At 39.0% G+C, this 18,300-nt stretch overlaps 1 protein-coding gene across 1 annotated transcript in view; it reads right to left on the reverse strand.

The window, feature by feature from the left end:
- The window catches only part of LOC133980703 (cGMP-inhibited 3',5'-cyclic phosphodiesterase 3A-like), a 54,898-nt gene extending 36,873 nt beyond the window's left edge, over positions 1-18,025 (reverse strand). The window contains exon 1 of the mRNA XM_062419478.1: positions 17,120-18,025. Coding sequence (XP_062275462.1) covers positions 17,120-18,025 — 906 coding nt within the window. The remainder of the gene's footprint in view (positions 1-17,119) is intronic.
- Between the last annotated feature and the right edge of the window lie 275 nt (positions 18,026-18,300).

Raw genomic sequence — 18,300 nt, forward strand, 5'->3', positions numbered from 1 at the left:
AAGGAGAAATGTCATGCATTTTAAACGTCTGACAGATCACCCACTAACATTTTCATCCATTCTCGTCTCGTCAACGAAAACTCACACACGTCTCGTCATGTTTTCGTCATCAGAGAGCTATGTTTATCTCGTCACCGTCTCGTTATCGTCATGAAAAAAAGTGGCGTCAACGAAATGATTTCGTCATCGTCATCGTTGACGAAAACAACACTGGCTGAGTGCCATGGGAACAACGTGAGTGTCCAGACATTGGTCTTCCATTTGGAGCTCCGTGAATAATGACTAACATCCCATTTTGCGTCTGCACTTCTTGAAATTTTGCTCTTTGATTCTTCTAAAATCTTCATGGTGATACTCTTTAAGTAAGATAAAATTAGTAAGTTAATTTTTCTGTTGATCAACTAAGCTCTATTCAGAATTATGAGACATACAAAATGATCTGGCATTAGGACCCAACAGAGCCTGTTTAGATAAGTCAGGTCCGTTTAGAGTGGATCAGTGGTGCATGGCTTTGTGTAATGTATGAAATTATGTGTATGTATGTTTATTAAACTATTTTATTGTGGTATAATGCTGATAAGGGTGGGAATGATCTCACAATATCAATGCAGCAGCAGCACTTTCCAGAAGCAGGTGATCTACTGCATGAGCTCAATGCATTAGGGGGAGAGACTGGCTTTATCTTAAGATACATGAGTGATCACTATCTCACTTATTTGATCAGATACATCAGCTTTTAAATGCATTATTTTCTGTGTCAATGCATGGTTTTTCATTTGAAATGTTATTGTACTGTAGGGTGTGTTTCCTGTGACACTGCACAGCTGATTGAGCCAGAACATTTTAAATGATGCATTTGCTTCATTTCTGCAAACACATTTTCATTTTCGTTAGAGGTGTTAAATTACCATAATAATAAATGCCATTTATAGACTAAAAGTACCAATATTCTTTGGTTTCTTGTGTGGATTGAATGGTAATTATTAAATATTTGCCTATTTTTGAGCCCTCAGAACCAGTTGTTTTGCAATAATTATGGTTACTTTAAAAACAGGGCTGAATACAAAATGTGCTTGCTAAATAGTAATAAATATAATGATTACGACTGAGTATTGTCTTTGCAAAAACACATGAAATCTGTGTCAGACAGTTAATCTGTGTGTATCTATCTATCTATCTATCTATTTATATATATACACACTGTATAATGCTCACAATGCTTGCTTTGAAAATAATTTACTATAACAAAACTAAACTAATTTCAACCAATATTCTTAGCAACAAAAGGCCAAATTATTTATAGTTTTTGGGCCAGTTGTGATATGTAAAACCCACAGGAAACGACTATTTCATGGATGTTTATCTGAAACATTTCTCCTGGGAGGAATTACCCCCAGACTCCCTGCAAGGAGCCTGTAATTAGTAAGTATCCACTGTAAAAAATAACATGAAGATGACATGATTATTTTTCTATTGATTCTATTGATTGATTTTATGTTGATATGCCTTGTCCAAATAGTAATAAACAAACATGTCCAGTCATGCATACAAAAGCTATTAGTCCATACAAACCGTATGTTCTTTACTGACTCGTTATGTTGTTTGTGTCAAGATAACACTTTGTAAACACTTTTTGAGGGACCTACAAGAAAAAGAAAGAAACAAATCCATAGAAAGGAAGCAGGTCTTCCGAGTAGCCTTGTCTTCGGGCTAAACCACAGACACTCATCATGTTTCACACCAGAACAGCTACATCTAATAAAGACTTAGTCATTGAATTCCTTGTTGAATGAAATTGGACAGAAGACGTAGAAAAAGAAGAAAGACAGATGTTGGAGAAAATAAGCTGAATGAAAGAAGGGAACATGTTGACATTAGCACACGCTTTATCGAGCCTAATCAACCAAACAGACCACATTTATATGTACGTGTGTGTGTTTGTGTAAGTGCTGTGTTTTTGTTTGTGTGAGTGAGTGATAGAGACAGAGAGAGAGAAGAGAGAGAGAGAGAGAGAGAGAGAGAGAGAGAGAGAGAGAGAGAGAGAGAGAGAGAGAGAGAGAGTGTGTGTGTGTGTGTGTGTGTGTGTGTGTACCATCCTGCACACACACATCACAGCCGAAGGCCAACTCCTTCGTCTGCTCTTCAGATGAGAACCAAGCGCTCACTTCGTGATGCTTTACCACAGCTCAGAGAAAGCAGGATGCCATTTATAGAATGGATCCAATTATTTCTGAATATTGAAACTTGACCTGAAATAAACTCTCTGCTCTCTACCTGGTTAAACATGACCTGAAAGATGTTTGAGACATTATGGACGATTGTGATGAATGAATTACAGTGTTCCACAAAACACACAGCACTGGGAAAATGACAGATATGGTCTAAGATCTGCTAGTTTTTAATGTTTATGGTGCAAAGTGTTTTTTTTCAGTCATATACTTTTAAGATCCAGTTAAAAGTCCATATTCCACATTCACCCATATTCCCTTTTAAGGTTCCCAATTCTGAAAAGTTGTTTCACAATCAACATTGTTATGTCTACATGTATGCAAAGAGTGGAATGAAGGAATCAGAAGCAATTGTATAGCTTGAAAGAAAATGAAAATTAGTGAATTTGTTTATTTCATGATTTATCTCGAACACAGTGAAGTCAGTTAGATGCATAATTAAATTTAGCTTAATTCAATTACGTCTTGGTCACTGGTTTTGCACACGTGCCCACAGCAAATGATCACGATCATTCTCAGAGTGGACAACAGATACAAGAACAAGTACCATCCTTTTTTTCTTTTAATTCTCTCACGATGGCTAGAAGCCTAAGTCTTTTAAGCTACTTCATGTTATTGTAACTGCCTCACTCTCCAGCAACCACTCATACTAAATGGCACACACTCTCTCTCGCTGCAAACTTCATTCACTCTTGCACCCCATCAAATCTCCGTAGTCTATTGATGTCTAATTTTAAAAGTGTTTTGCTTTCCTAAGTACAAATTAAGTACAGTATTAATTCACATTAAAGCAGACACGAAGTTGCCAGTTTTAATCAACTATTCTGCAAAGTCCAGTTTCTTTTAAAAGTGAGAAAAAGGTAAGAAAGTTTGCAATATTAAAGTTGCAATACATGTTGAAAAGGCATCTTAAGAATCAGTATAGTGTACTGGGAGCTCCCAGTTGATTCATGTATAGTACTTGTTGTTATATAATATAATATATAGTATTATATTAGTATAATGCTGGTGATTTTCTATATCAACACATCTCATTTGCAGAGCCTTAAAAGTACAGTGTGTGTGTGTATTCAAAGCCTCTTGACTTTGTACGTTGTTGTAAATTTCCCAAAGAACTTCTTTACAAAGTCAAGAGGTCGATGTAGCACAACAAGCTAGTAAGTCTATGCAGCCCAAAAACAGAATCGCTGTCTTTGGCGCTGTTCTGCTGGGTGGAACATGTCACCCAGTACAACAGTTTGGCTCACTGACGTGTTTTAAACAGCTTTTGGACAACGATGGAAGTTTACTCCACAGAGGAATAAGATATATCAGGCTAATACTTGTACGTAGTTCAATCCATTGCTGGTTTGGCTTCGCACATGAGATCTGTTGACAATAAGAAAAACAGAGAAAATCCCTGGCCTTATCCTTTAAGGGAATTGTTTTCTCATTGTCTTACGCAGAACAGACAGCAGAAACAAATCAGCACCTTAAAACTGATCTCAATGGAGCATTTTGCCAAAACGAGAACTAAAAAAGGCTCTCTTTACTCAATCCAATTATATATCAATTTAAAACATAACATACAGGACATTTAACAAGAGATCAAGGTTGAAGAGCTACTGACCACACATCTATAGAGCTGAAACTGGTCCGGCATCAGTTTGGATATGCTGAGATGATTGTGAATTCAGAGAAGGCATGTCAGGACTGAAGCATGTCAAACACACACACACACAAACACACACACACACACACACACACACACACACACACACACACACACACACATCAGCAGTGTCTTACATAACACAGTGAGTGATGGCAGCTGAGGACACAACAATACTGCCTTTGGCATTTGTCCTGTGAACGTTGGACAGAGAGGAAATTGGGTGAGTGGGAGAGAAACAGAGAGGGACGAGCAGACAATAAAGTGACAGAAAGTGAGAGGGAGAAAGGGAGGCAGAGAAAGAGAAAGAGGCTGGAAGAAGCAGAGATACAGGGAGATATACGTTTTGACTACAGATGCCCGTGGCTCGAGGCAAGATGCCCCGAGGGAGAATATCATCCAAATGAATGCTGCAGTCCAGTCATTTTCATGTCTTCTCAGTTTTCTATTCCATCTAGAGTCCCTAAAGCCTGTCCCCTTAGACCATGATCTGCACCTCCAGACTATTCACTGATAATGCATCAAAGTAGTTCTTACATGAGTGAATTTTACCATTACACCATTTGAATTTCTTTCCAAGCTGGAAGCAAGTTCAAACTCAAATGTAAAATACTACAATTTCATAGTCATCTACTGTGAAATTACACAGAATTGACTTAATCAAGACACTATTCAAACAGCTGTCTGCTTTGAATTTAAATTTACCTCATACAGTCGCACCAATGAAACTGTAACCTTTGTGACAGGAGGTGTGTCTCTGAAACAAGAGCTTTGTTTCATTACAAGACATGGACGATGAATTTTTAATTAAACTACAGAGACACAAAATGAAGAGTGAATGCAAAAATCATTTTACTCACATGAGGTGTATCAGATTGTGTATAGATAGAGTTTTAGGTTGATTTGTCTCTTATTGTTGTAGCATCAATACAATAAGAGATGCTCATGAAATGTCCAAGTAAGCAGCCTCAAAGTATAAAGATATTAAGGTTTTTTGATGGTGATGTCCTTTCAAAAATGTTTAAAGCAAAGCTGTGCATTTACAGAAAAAGAAAAGTCTGGATGCATTAAGGTGTCTACATTCCTGAGATAAGATCCTCATAAATCTTTAGACCATGTTTTGTCACAGTTTTTAAATTGAATGTCTTTACTTGCTTTTAAATTTAGGATATGAGAGCTGTTAGATCCCATTTTAGACTGGAGGGACTCTTAACTGCTTATCTTTTCTCTGAATGCAGGGTTGCTGCACATTTTCTGAAATCAAATGTAATGCTTTTTAAGACATGTTTAAGACCTTAACAGAGAACACTGACTACCCATTCCACAGCTAAACAAATGCACATTAGCTTACGTTGCTACTTGACCAAGACTATAGAGATGCAAATTCATGTATGTATGTAATCATGTATGTAAAATCAAATGAAATAATCAAGTTAATGGCAAATGCAATGAACTGTGTCCCTCTGTTAAGCTTTACATTAGATAATACTCTGTTAAAACAAAAGCTTTTTAATGTAAAATTTAATTTTTAATTAAATTGAAATGACAATTTGCTTGGAATTGTTAATTTTGACAACATTTTGTAAAACAATAAGGCTGTTCTGGTTATTCTCACACTCAGAGAGTAGACTGTACTTAATTATCCCCATTAAGACACATACACATTACAGTATATCTACCTTTCATGCACTTTAACAGTCCATTAAATCTGTAAACTCCAGCTAAGCAGTCACCAAATTAAAACTCCTCTTCTTCATGTCACATGTTGTTCGTTGCTAACCTGATGCACCAGATGGTTTGTTGCACAGAACCATCTGAAAAGTTGTCCTTGAAAGCTGGCTGGCACTTTCAAAAAATACTTGGCAGGTGATCGGATGAACCATTCATCTGTCAGTTCAATCTATCCTCTACAGGGGAGACAAAAAAGCCCTCTGTTATTCCTGTTGCTAGAATCTGAATAATAAAGTTTTTAGCTGAACCACCAGTGATTCGGACCAATCAGTGTCGCAAATCCAGTTGCCAATCAGCAGTAAAGCAGTGACAGATGGGGATTAAATAAGAAGAACCCAAATCCAGGTGGAACAGGTTTTGCTGTTACACTGCTAATTATCATGTGATAATTACCAATCATGTGATTGATATTCAATGTTAATGAGAAGAACGTTGATACACCTAAGGTCAAAATATCTGGAAATTTAAAATGAAGACATCTTTTTGAGTTGATCTGTGTTGTCTGAAGTGTGTCTCAAAATCTCAGAAAATAGTGAAAAATGTTTGCTATAATTTCAAAGGTCAAAGGTTATATCTGTATATATCTCTAATTTGTCCAACAATAGTCCAATTAGTATTAATTTAATTAGTATTATACTTTCTAACAAATTTGGGAATGAAGTTCCAATGCTGTGTTTTGGTGTCTTGAGGATTTGTCCCTTTATTCTGGTGATGTAAGTTATTAAATATAGTAAAGTAACTTTTATTGCACTAATAAGATAATAACATTAATTTATAAAGTTGCATCACATCTATATTTAATGATGCATGAGACAAGATAACCATGAGTCCAACTGCTGTGATGAATGTCTTCCAGTAATGTTAAAAATGTAAAACTTTTTTTTTTTTAAACTAATACTAATACAATGTAACAAAATTAGTCCATTGGATCACTCGTTGGAAAAAAGGGCTCATTTAATATTGAAATATTCCCAGTGCGTTATTTTAAACATCAGAAGCAAAGTAACATTGTCCTCTCTTATCCATCATTTCACCGTCCACTTCCTCATCATTATAATAACTTCAGACCCAGTTTCAAAGGAGCAGGTATGTCAGAGTCTCTCTCTCTTGAAAGGCTTTCCTCTCAAAACACAAAACGACACAACCACGAGTGGACTTATTGTTTCTCAACGCAGACAACCTCTAGGCAATTAGCTGCTGAATGGACGTCATCAATGTGTGTCTGCAGCATGTGTGACTGCGACGTGTATGTGTGCATTATGAGGGATAATGGAAGGGAAAAACACTCCCAGATGCATGTGATGCAATTATGCCCTTGATTATCTGATTGGGTAATCTACAGGCAGGCTGGAGGCGTCCAAGACAAACACAACGTCGGCAGACTGTTGACCAAGCATAAGCCACTAGGAAGCACGCGCGCGCACACACACACACACACACACACACACACACTTGCACACACCTGTATTTGTGCATGTGCTCAATGGTGCATACATAAATTTAGGTGTACAGTGAATACCCCCAAAAAACTGCAATTGATATTTAGTCAAAAAAAATTGCATTTATGCATGTGCATAAGCAGTAAAGTATATAATGTGTGTGTGTGTGTGTGTGTGTGTGTGTGTGTGTGTGTGTGTGTGTGTGTGTGTGTGTGTGTGTGTGTGTGTGTGTGTGTGTGTGTGTGTGTTTGTTAACAACAGAAAAAAAGAGAGTGAAGTATGCAATATGGAAGCAAGTAAGGCAACCGAGCTGTGGATTATGTTGCAACGTTTGTGGCAAATATATGTGAGTCTTGCAGCTGACAACACATGTGTGTGCGAGAGAGAGATCACTTGACTGGGTCAGTGATCTAACCCACAGTGACACTTCAATTCAACTCAATCTGAATAGAGGCCTTGCTTTACGAGGACACTGCACATCTGGGAGCTTCATCAAGGCCAGGCTCTCTCTCTTTCTCTCTCTCTCTCTCTCTCTCTCTCTCTCTCTCTCTCTCTCTCTCTCTCTCTCTCTCTCTCTCTCTCTCTTTCTCTCTCTCTCTCTGTGTGTTTGTGTGTGTGTGTGTGTGTGTGTGTGTGTGTGTGTGTGTGTGTGTGTGTGTGTGTGTGTGTGTGTGTGTGTGTGTGTGTGTATGTGTCTGCACATGACTTTATGCAATTCTTGTTATGCAAACATAATTAACTATGCAAGATATACACCAAAGAGGGCCTAGAAAAGGAAAGAGGTTTAACTTTAACTTTACATTTTCCCCAGTAGAGGGCGGCTTCAGTGCAATACTTAGATAAACTACTAAGATAATGCTGTAAGTCATATTGCGAAGGTATCAATTAATCTTAAAATAGTATGTAATGCCTTGAATATATCGCTTTAACACAGCTGTGTCTACAGTATGATCACACACAACTGCTGACAAAGATATGTTATAATGACAGTGTTTATTAACAAGAAGTTATGAATCATTTCAGCTGAACTATTTTCGGTACATTTTTAACAGCTTGTATTCTATAACTCCAAAAATATTGTTTTTTTCTTAAAATTATGTGAATAGCCTTTTGTTACGTATCCTCACCTCACCTCTGGCCATTTCCCCCAGCTTTACAGTTATTGGTGAAAATATTGCAGTAGTTGAATTCAGCCTGTCTTGAGCTGTTTTATGGCATCATCATGCACTTATCTCTGTCATGTAGGTCAATCACTGGTGGCCAAAAGTTTACCAAACTGGTTACTAAAACGTCACTGGTTACAGTGTCTAAATCAGGTGTGAGGGCTAAAGTGCTTTGAATACATAATCTCAATGAAGTAACAGAGGCCTACAGAAGATTTTGGTTAATAGGCAGAATTGTAATGGGTTTTCATGAAGAGGATTATTTCAGTTGCCCTCTGAAAAGGTGTCAGCAAGATAAATAAGGAGTCTGTCCTCCATGATCAACATATGTTTAAAATAAAACACTGTTATTATCAGCAAATGAATTAAAAGAGTGATCAACCTTATCTAACACTATTGATGATGAATTACACCAGTGTGTTTTTTCATGGAACAACTAAACAGTGAAGTTTCCAGTTTCCTGAAAAACCTGATGTATACAAATAGATACAAATAGAACACAGATGAACAAATGCAATGTCGAATGACTAAATATTTTGTAGCTTATTTTATGGTAAATTTCTGTTGAAAATGTGTGTATCATATTAGACACAGCAGGTATCTGTAAATCTGTCGATTTTCATATAATTGCATTTCATACATTATGTATTATTATCATGAATAAAAAAGTTTGAAGGTGGCTATATGAGCTTTATGCAGGACCTTAAAAAAATTCTGAATATGTTTAAAAAACCATGCTATGACAAATGAATTACAAAAAATTCCCAGTGTATTAAATATGATACAAAACAAAAAGCAAAGTCTTAATTAATTTTTTTTTTTTTTTAAATACTTGTCAGAAGGTCCAATAAACTCCAGTTTCAAAGAATTATAATTTTCTGGCAGTTATTTGGTGGTTCAGGCTTTACAGGGTTAACCCATTCGTGGGAGTTACTGATACTTAATAATAATAAGGGACTACATAAAATCAGTATTATTATCTCAGTTTTTAACAATGCAAGAATGCAGAACTATTGGGCAGCTCCCAGGTCTGTCAGTAGGTCAAAACTAAGTCAACAAACCAATGTCATGGCTGCATGTAAAAGAACACGTAGCCTGCATAAATAGTGTTCAAAAATTGTTTCTTATCGCAGACTGATTGTAGGCTTCCCAAACAGCCCATTCTCTGTGTCCACAGAGTAGAAGCACAGGTAAAGACAGCGGGTGCCTAATTGTGCTGTGTGAATTGAGTGTCGCACTAAGCTTAGTTCAAACTCACAAATGTTAAGAGAGTAAAACAGAACAGAACTTTTTATGACATGAGCAAGAGTATTTACTGTAGAGGAAATGGAAGGTATAGACAGAAAGACATATGGATATAGATCTAGATTCTGCTTGTATATGCTGCCCCCTGCCCAGGCCAACAACCCTCCCCCCTCTCACCTCTCACCGAGCATATTTTGGAGCTAAAACACACCATTGAGTCAAGTAACAAGGCAATCCTTGTCCAATGCCACCAAACCTCATCTGGACAGCCAGCAGGGAAGCTACTGTATGTGTATGTGTGTGTGAATGTGTGAGCACGTGTATACAGTAGTGGCCAGGCCAGGTTAAAATTATTTGCTGCTGCTTTTCAGCAACAAGCTGTGGAGGCTACTCTCGCACACATTTTTTTCTTCTTTTTTTCTTTTTTGCTCTTGCTCTCTTTCCCCAGCCCTCTCGTCTCTCTGTGGGAGCATATGGCACGGAGCCATATTCACATTATGTGGAGACAAACACACAAATATGCAATCTCCGCAAACTATATGTGATCAACACAAGCTGTGTGTCTGTGCATGAGTCCATGTGAGAGCTCAGAGCGATGGTGTGTTTAGGTTGAATACAGTGGACCAGATAGTTGTCCTTTTACCATCAACACTTCTGCTGTGCTTGGCAGCCAACCACCTCTCACTCCCCCCTCCTTTCCTCGCCCTCCCCAGCAAATCTTTCAACACTCTCCCTTTCGCCTTTTCTTGCGCCCTCCCTTCCTTCTCTCTCATGCAGCAGCTCCTGCATTAGGTACCTACAAACTACCCCCCCCCCCATCTCTCTTTCACAAACACAAGTCCATAAACACACACACTCTCCCACATTTGGCTATTTGACTGCTCCTTGGAGCTGGATGCAGCCTGTGCTAATGCTAGTGTGTTCTTTTGTATCAATCTCTTATTTTGTCCTTCTATCCTTTCTACCTTTCCAGTTTCTGAATGAAACTATCCATTCAGGAAGACTCCTACTACTACCTAGCTGCAGAATTCCTATTCGCCAACCCCCCCAATTTCTGCACATCTCCCACGTCAGTTACACCATTTCAGTCCCCGCCTCTGCTCACCACAACTCTTTGGAGGCTCACTGTTTTTCGTTGCAATGAACAATCAAGCCTCCCTTAGAGTAGGACAGCTGATATTTCATGTGATTATACACTGCTGCTTTTGGCCCCTGATTACATTTGCATTTATCTATATGTATTTTAGTTTTTTGGAAAAAAGAATGACAGGGGTTTTTTCTATAACTGATTTACATGCAGTTGGTTTAAGGTATCATATTTATTCCTCAGTTTTGAATGTCTTTAATGTTCATGGTTCTAGACAGATGTTATTTTCAATGTATTTGGCTGCATATATGTGCACATAAGGTATGTGATTATAATGGTGATATGTAAATAAAATATCTCTTACCTTTCTCTCTCTGTGACTGTCTGTCACACAAACATGCAAGCTGTATCATGTGTCCCTTTCATATCTTGGTTCTGTGATGTGATTCTGTGTTTCTGCACAGCATCATCTGGTAACAAACTCAATGAACTTGATGACCCATCAGATGAAATTGTGTTTGCCAAAGTTCCAATATAAACCACTGACACCTACATTCATTTGTTTAGATATACAATTGCGTAAAGTCACTTAAAGTACAGATTTGGTCTGTGGTGCCATTGATATGATAGGACGTTAAAGTTCACACACACACACACACACACATACACACACACACACACACACACACACACACACACACACACACACACACACACACACACACACACACAAGTATATACTCATTTTATCCAGTGCATTTGATACAAAATCCAACCGCAACTATAAAAAACGCTATACAGTCACTGAAAAGGTGTGGCTGTTGAGTTGGTGGATAATATGTTCCAGGACCAAATGTTATAGTTTCTTAACCTTAACCATAGCAAAGATTTGGTATTATAACATAGTTTTGTTAAACTTTGTAATCCAAGGTTTTGTACAATTATCCAATGTTAGTATACTGTCTGCTGAAAAGATTAACTCAATGTGCTTCCTATTCATTAATTAAAAAAAAAAAAAAACTCAATTATCCCGACAAAGAAGTAATAAGTCTCGATGGCACACAAAGTCAGATCGCTCTGGAAACCAGAACAGGTTGTGTGTCTCTCTGGAAATATACGTGCGTCAATGAGAGAATGTGGGCCTTCCCTCAAATAGATCTCAGCACATGTCTTTCCTTTAAAATCTCTGTCCCTCCCTCCTCCCCTCTTCCTCTCTGACACAGATACTGTATTATGATGATGAGATGATGAACATACTGTAGTCTTATCCAACCTCCGACCTCCATTTCTAAAAGGCCAATTACTTCAAAATTAAAAGAAAATGTATTGTTTGTTTTACTCTGCTAAGGATTTGTACTTTGATATCTTTACAATCATAACTTTGCCATGTTTAACAGCCTTGAATGAATGTGACTCAATGTTTGGACAATTATCACTGCAAGGAGGTAAAACAGCAAACAACAAGACACTTTGAAATATTGTTCCTTTTTTAGACAGTCTATTTATGGCTGTCCTTATCTTGTATAGAGAAAATGCTTTTCAATTGCATGTGACCCAAAAACCACTAGCAGAGGCCTTTTTCCCCCAAATCCCTATCCCACTGAGACATTGGCTATAAAACAAATAACTTCTGTCAAAGCACATGTCCTCTGTGTGGCTGTAGTCCAGAAAAATCATAATAGAGTATAATCATGTCAAAACCATTGAATAATAAGACTCAATATCAGAATTAAACATGTTCATATAAACCTCTCATTACATTAATATAAGGCCATATGTTCTACATGGTGCAACAACAGCAAACCCATAAACCCAATTCAATTTAAAAGGGGAAAAAAAACAGAAATAAAGCCACGGAGCAGAGCCGGTGCTATTTTCCAGCTTCCAGTTCAGCAGAGTGCCTGTCTTGCCTCTGGCTTGGCAGGCTGCACCAACCTTCTTCATAAATACTGCATAACCAACTCTTGATGAAAACCCCCACTTTTCTCAGGTACAACTGCACTCTGGAGAGCTTCATTATCTACAGTATGGATAAACTGTACCTACAAACTGTGTGTGTTTGTGTCAAAGATACTTTGAGAGAGATGGAAAGAGAAGGGATGTTCAAACAAATTTGAGTAACAGATTTGACCAATTAGCTGACTGATTTGATGGGGAACCATTTGTTCTCTAATACCTGTGATATGTAACATTTCACAACAAATGGACAAAGGACGGGCTTAAAATAGTTCTTGACTGAGTAGACCACGCAGAGATGATGTGTGAGTGGGTTGAAAGGCATCAGAAGACGGGAAATGAGTCCTCAACAGCTCTAACTCAGGAGTTCCCAACCTTTTGGTCTGTTGACCCCTTGCAAATTAAGACAGTGATAGACAGTGATAGGTAGATGGTTCACCCAATCACTTGCCAATTATTTTTTGAAAGTCCCTGCCTCTTTCCAAGAAGCTTCCAGTACAACTTTTCTGATGGTTCTGTGGAACAAACCATCTGGTCTTGTCAAGTTATATGCGGATGCCATTTTTTATGTCTTACATACAAAGGCCACAGGAGGTAGACCGTGTTGGTGGTTCAATCCCAGATTCCTCCTGTCCACATGTAGTGCCCAAAATACTGAACCCCTTATTGCTCCCAATGGTGATGACAGCAACTTGCTTACGCCCATCGAATGTGTGAATGTGTCAATGAGTGGCATTCATTTTTAGCTTTCTCCTGTCAAATAAAGACTTTTTTTTTAAACACCAAAAAATAGGATAAATGAAGGTCTGCATGCTCTTTCAGATGCAAACATGTGTATGTGAAAATTTTTAATATTGAAAATGAAAAAACAAACACAACTCTTTCTCGTCTTTTTTCTGCGTTTCTGTGGTGTTGAACATCTAGCAATCCCACGGTTCATGAATCAATATTTTAATCACTGTTCTATATCAGCAGGTGAGGTGTATTAAATTGTAGGTAACTGTAATAACAGTACATGTAATTACTTTGTCAGTTTGGGTAAAACCAATCACACCATTGGTTAAAATAATTACAAAAAAGTGTAAAGCTTCATTAAAACTATTAAATATTAAGTTTTAATAAAATGATGAGAGGGACCTCTAAACAGTAACAAGCCAGCAGAGAATCATCCCCCAACTCTGCAGCTCTATGTACGTAACCGTTTTAGCTTTTTCTGAAACTTACTGTTTCGGCCATACAGACTGCACATGCATTGTGTAATTCAGATCAACCCTTTATATACTTGTAAATATATTACATTGCATGCATATTACAGACTTATTACGAATCAATGATTGAGAAAATGCCACTATTTCAGAAAAAATCATATGTAGTATGTTATCCAAACTATTTCAAAGTACAGTCCATTTGTTTGCGCTCTTCCATCTGCCATGCATCAATCTCCATGTTCCTCTCACTGCTCCGATATATTACACAGCCAGGATGGGTAACAGGAGGACACACTGTCCTCAGCATCTGGTCAATCAAGAGGTTTTTTGAGTTTCAAAGTTATATTTGTCATCACTCCTGTTCCAGACATGACAGGCTAGAATGGGTAATGGAGCTGTTACCAGTACAAATAGTCCACTAAATTAGCGTTCCCTGGATACCAATTAGCAATGAACAACCAGCATCAAGAGTAGGGCAGCTGATGTAAGATCAGCTCGAGCTTCCAAATTAGCGACACTCTGAGAAGTGTCAGGAGTTCTGCTGTAATAGGGCCATTGGTGGGACTCTATCATTCAAACAGACTGAGGGGCATCTCAGGTAAACTGCACTTCGAATGAAAATACTCATTTCCGGCTGCTTCATAATAGGAAATTTTAAGTGGCTTTAAAATGCAAAGGGTATAGTGTGACCCATTATCCCACTGTGAGGTGTACAGGAAACACCTATGACCATTCACCTTGTCATCTACAATTACACTAAATCAAAAGAAGAAAACTGATGAGCCATTTAATTACTGCAGTTATAAGCTTTTCATTCTTTGTCACATTCTCTTGTCCTCTCAACTCTCTACATCTACAAATGAGATCAGGGCAAAGGAAAAGACCAGTGTAATCAGTTCGGATTATGCTGCTTCTTTAGCTGAGCCATACATGTATGTGTGTGACACAAGCTCACCCACTCAGGATGAGAAAGATCACTGTGAATCCTCACTGTACATGCGTGTGAATGGATCCACATCTCTTTCTCCCATTGAGCAGAAACATCACCAGCTTCTCATTCATTCCCCCTCCAACATCTCTTGGAGTTTTATCTCAGTTTGTCACTAGAGGGCATAAGTACAATTGGGGGCAAAAACTGCAAGAGAATAACCTTCAGAGATGGAGACAATCATGGGTGTAAAAGGATGAACCGTGGCAGACATCACTTGTGTCACACGTAAAACACATGCAAATATGACTGTGAATTATTTTGAATAAGTGACATGAATGGTGTAAAAATGTTTCCTTATAGCTTAAAACTCAACCTGCTGGCCCTAGATTATTCACATTTTTCTTCCTTTTTTGGTGTTACATAAATCATTTGCATTCCTAAAGATCCCCTCCAGACATGTATTAAGACATTTGAAAATACTCTGCTTGGAATAATAATGTGTGCCTGGTATGTTTTTTCTACCAAAAAGTATAATTATTATGTTAAAATCCTAAACAAAACAAAAAAATTACAGCTATGTCTTCATTTTTTAAAATCCAGAATCTATAAATATGTAAATATATTCAATTTTTATAAGCTGAACCACTGGACACAAGATGTCCATTCTCAGTGTTTGTGTACTGGAGGCTTCAAATTTCCAATTCACACTTGAGTAAGTTCAATATTGGAGCAGGATTGGCTTCCAAACTAGTTGTAATGTCACAAATCATGCTCAAAGGCGCAACCGTTTGAATCTGATTTTAAGCACAGATAAACTTTTCGGTTTCGGCATATGAATGCGAAGGCAGCCTCCTAGTGTCAAACTCTATATGTCATTTTGCACAGTGATGCATGTACAAGAAAAAAAACACATTTTTGACTGAATGGGAACTTTAAGTTTCTCTCAAAACATTTGTGTTATCAAATTGATTATTACGGCTGCAGCTCACTTTTGATATGGAATTATGTCCCACTGTTTCTGTGATTACAAATATAGTACATAGTACATATAGTAGATGATATGAATACTATGTCTGTATTAACCCTTTATTTGTGGAAAATGTTCTGTCAAATTAGTGTGACATATAAAAGTGCACTGATTTTGGGTCGATACCCATAACTTAAAATTTAGTAGCCTAATGCTGAAGACTGAGCAAAGTGCCACAGTATTATATAAAATATAAGTATATTAAAACGATTTTAAGTACAGTGCTAGTATTTTATATTTAGGAATACACAATTCAGTTTAAAAATGCATAATTTCTTCAATCTGTCTGTTATCTATAAGGTTATGGTGTAGCAGTTTGTAGACTAATCCTGAAAGCACAGTTCTCTCCTACAACTATAAAGATAACATAACATACACATCTTTGCACTGGCACATTGAAAATGCACCAGATTATGACATGCCGATTTATAGAGATCATCAAAACCTATGCCCATTCACAAACCCGAAATAAAGGTTTATTAATAAAAAACTGAACGGCCTTCTTTTTTTTTTTAAACAACAAAAAAAAACAACAACATGTGTTCCAAAAGCTGAAATCTGTGCTATTTTGGGATGTGAGTCAAGTTGGATAACAAACAGAGATGTGCTTGAAGTGCCAAGTTAGCTCACTGAACCAGCATTCAAAGGCAGAGCACATCCACCTAATTCATATTTGAGGTTTATACGTCCCATCCAGGTAATTATCATGGATCATATTATTAACATCTCCCTTATCAATACCACTTCCCCTCCAACCAAAAAAGTGCAGGTGGTTACCAGAACCTCCCTTTACAACTGGGAAAGCTTAATTTCATTTTAAAAGCAATAATCAGAACATGCAACACAAGATGAGGTTCTTATAAGGACACACTTGCATCAAATTTGGCACCATAATGTGCGAAGTTTGAGAACACGTGCACCACACTACTGGCCAGCACTCAGGATAAGCCGAGGCTTTCAAAATATTTAGATGTGACCTCACACCTAAGCATGCACACACACGCACACACACACGCACACACGCAGGCACACAGCATAGCCTACTAAAGTGCACCATCCATGTTCTTATCAGTAGCACAAACACAGCGCGCAGCACAGTGATTAAACCAGCAGCAGTGTCAGAGCGAAGGTGGTTCGCAGGGTGAGGATGTTGCAATTCAAAATCATAACAGAAATGCAGATGGAGCTAATCTGAGAGGTTAATCCTGAACTGGAATGTTCGATCATGAAAGTGTGGCCTACAACAAATCGTTTGTATAACAATAATAAAGCTTATTATTACGATTCCTGTTATCCGTGGCGATCCTTTGTTTGCGCGTAAAGCTGTCACACATGCAATCAGAGACAGAGATGATGCCAAAAAGCGTTATAGGCCCTCTGTAGTTAGAAGGTCATAAGCAAAGCTGCATTCACAATGATCTGGTTCAAACGTCCAAAGTTGGACATGTCCTACCTGGTCCCGCGGAATGCAAGGCAGCGAAGTCCTGCGGTGGGACTTGCTGTTGCTCTGACTGTGAGCCATCATTTCCGAGGCCGCTATGGAGCTGGACCTCCGTCTCCTTTTGAAGACAGGGATGTCCTCCTCCTTCGCCCCGGTCACAGACCCACAGCACCCCGTCCCGCTGGTCCCTGAGGCCGGCAGGAGCCGGTCAGCATACCTCGCAAGCAAAACCCCCAGCAGCCCCAGCAGGTAGGCCAGGTAGGGTCTCCAGCTGGCCCGGACTCTGCTCAGAGATACGAGGGAGACGGCCCTAATGACGCTAATGAAGACCAGGATGGACACTCCCTGACCCAGCCGGACGACCAGCAGAGCCCCGCTGCCCAGGCAGCCGAGGACTACCAGGGTTGCGGGGAGGGACAGCAGCTGCTCCTCGGTGCCGGGCAGGAGGGACTGTGCCGCGGCTTCACCCAAGTTGCACACCGCTAATAGAAAAACCGCGTTACGGATGAGAACCCCGCAGCGAATCAGATACAGTCCGACCCAGAAGAAGGCACATACGAGTGTAAACACGGGGGAGACGCAGTAGCACGCAGTAAGAAGCAGCTCCACAGCACAGCCCGCCGCGAAATGAAGACGAGAGTCGGACCTGCTACTATTTCTGTTGCTGCCGTCTGCATCCCAGTAGACCAATCTGAGCAGCAGAGCGAGAATAACGGAGACTGAGGCAATGCAGACCGCAGACGACACTCGTCGGCAAGTCCATGTCACGGCGAGTCTCAGCCACGACTGGCTCCCTGCGTCCTGGTACAACGGGGTGACACATGTCTTCACGTAGCCGTTGCGCTCCAACGCTGCCCGGGGGTATTTTTCATGAGCGCTTCTTGATGAACCTCTGTCGCTGTCTGCCTCCAAGGCCATCTCTATCACTCAAGGGAGAAAGCTGCAGCTGACCGTCCGGCAAAAATAATAGATTTGTTAGTCACTGTGTGAATGTCTCAGCCTACATGTTCCACCAATAATTCCCGCGATAATGCATTTTGTCTGTGCAACATCTAACAGACGACCCCCCCAAAATAATAGCACTGGTCACAAATGTTTGCCTCCCAAACACAAGTTCAATAAGTGACAATGCAAGGTATTAGTTTTTTAAATGCCAAATGATGGGGCTCGCAACTTTTCCTTCAGTTTTGTGG

This window comes from Scomber scombrus, chromosome 5 (assembly GCF_963691925.1).
Source record: "Scomber scombrus chromosome 5, fScoSco1.1, whole genome shotgun sequence".
Taxonomy (NCBI): domain Eukaryota; kingdom Metazoa; phylum Chordata; class Actinopteri; order Scombriformes; family Scombridae; genus Scomber; species Scomber scombrus.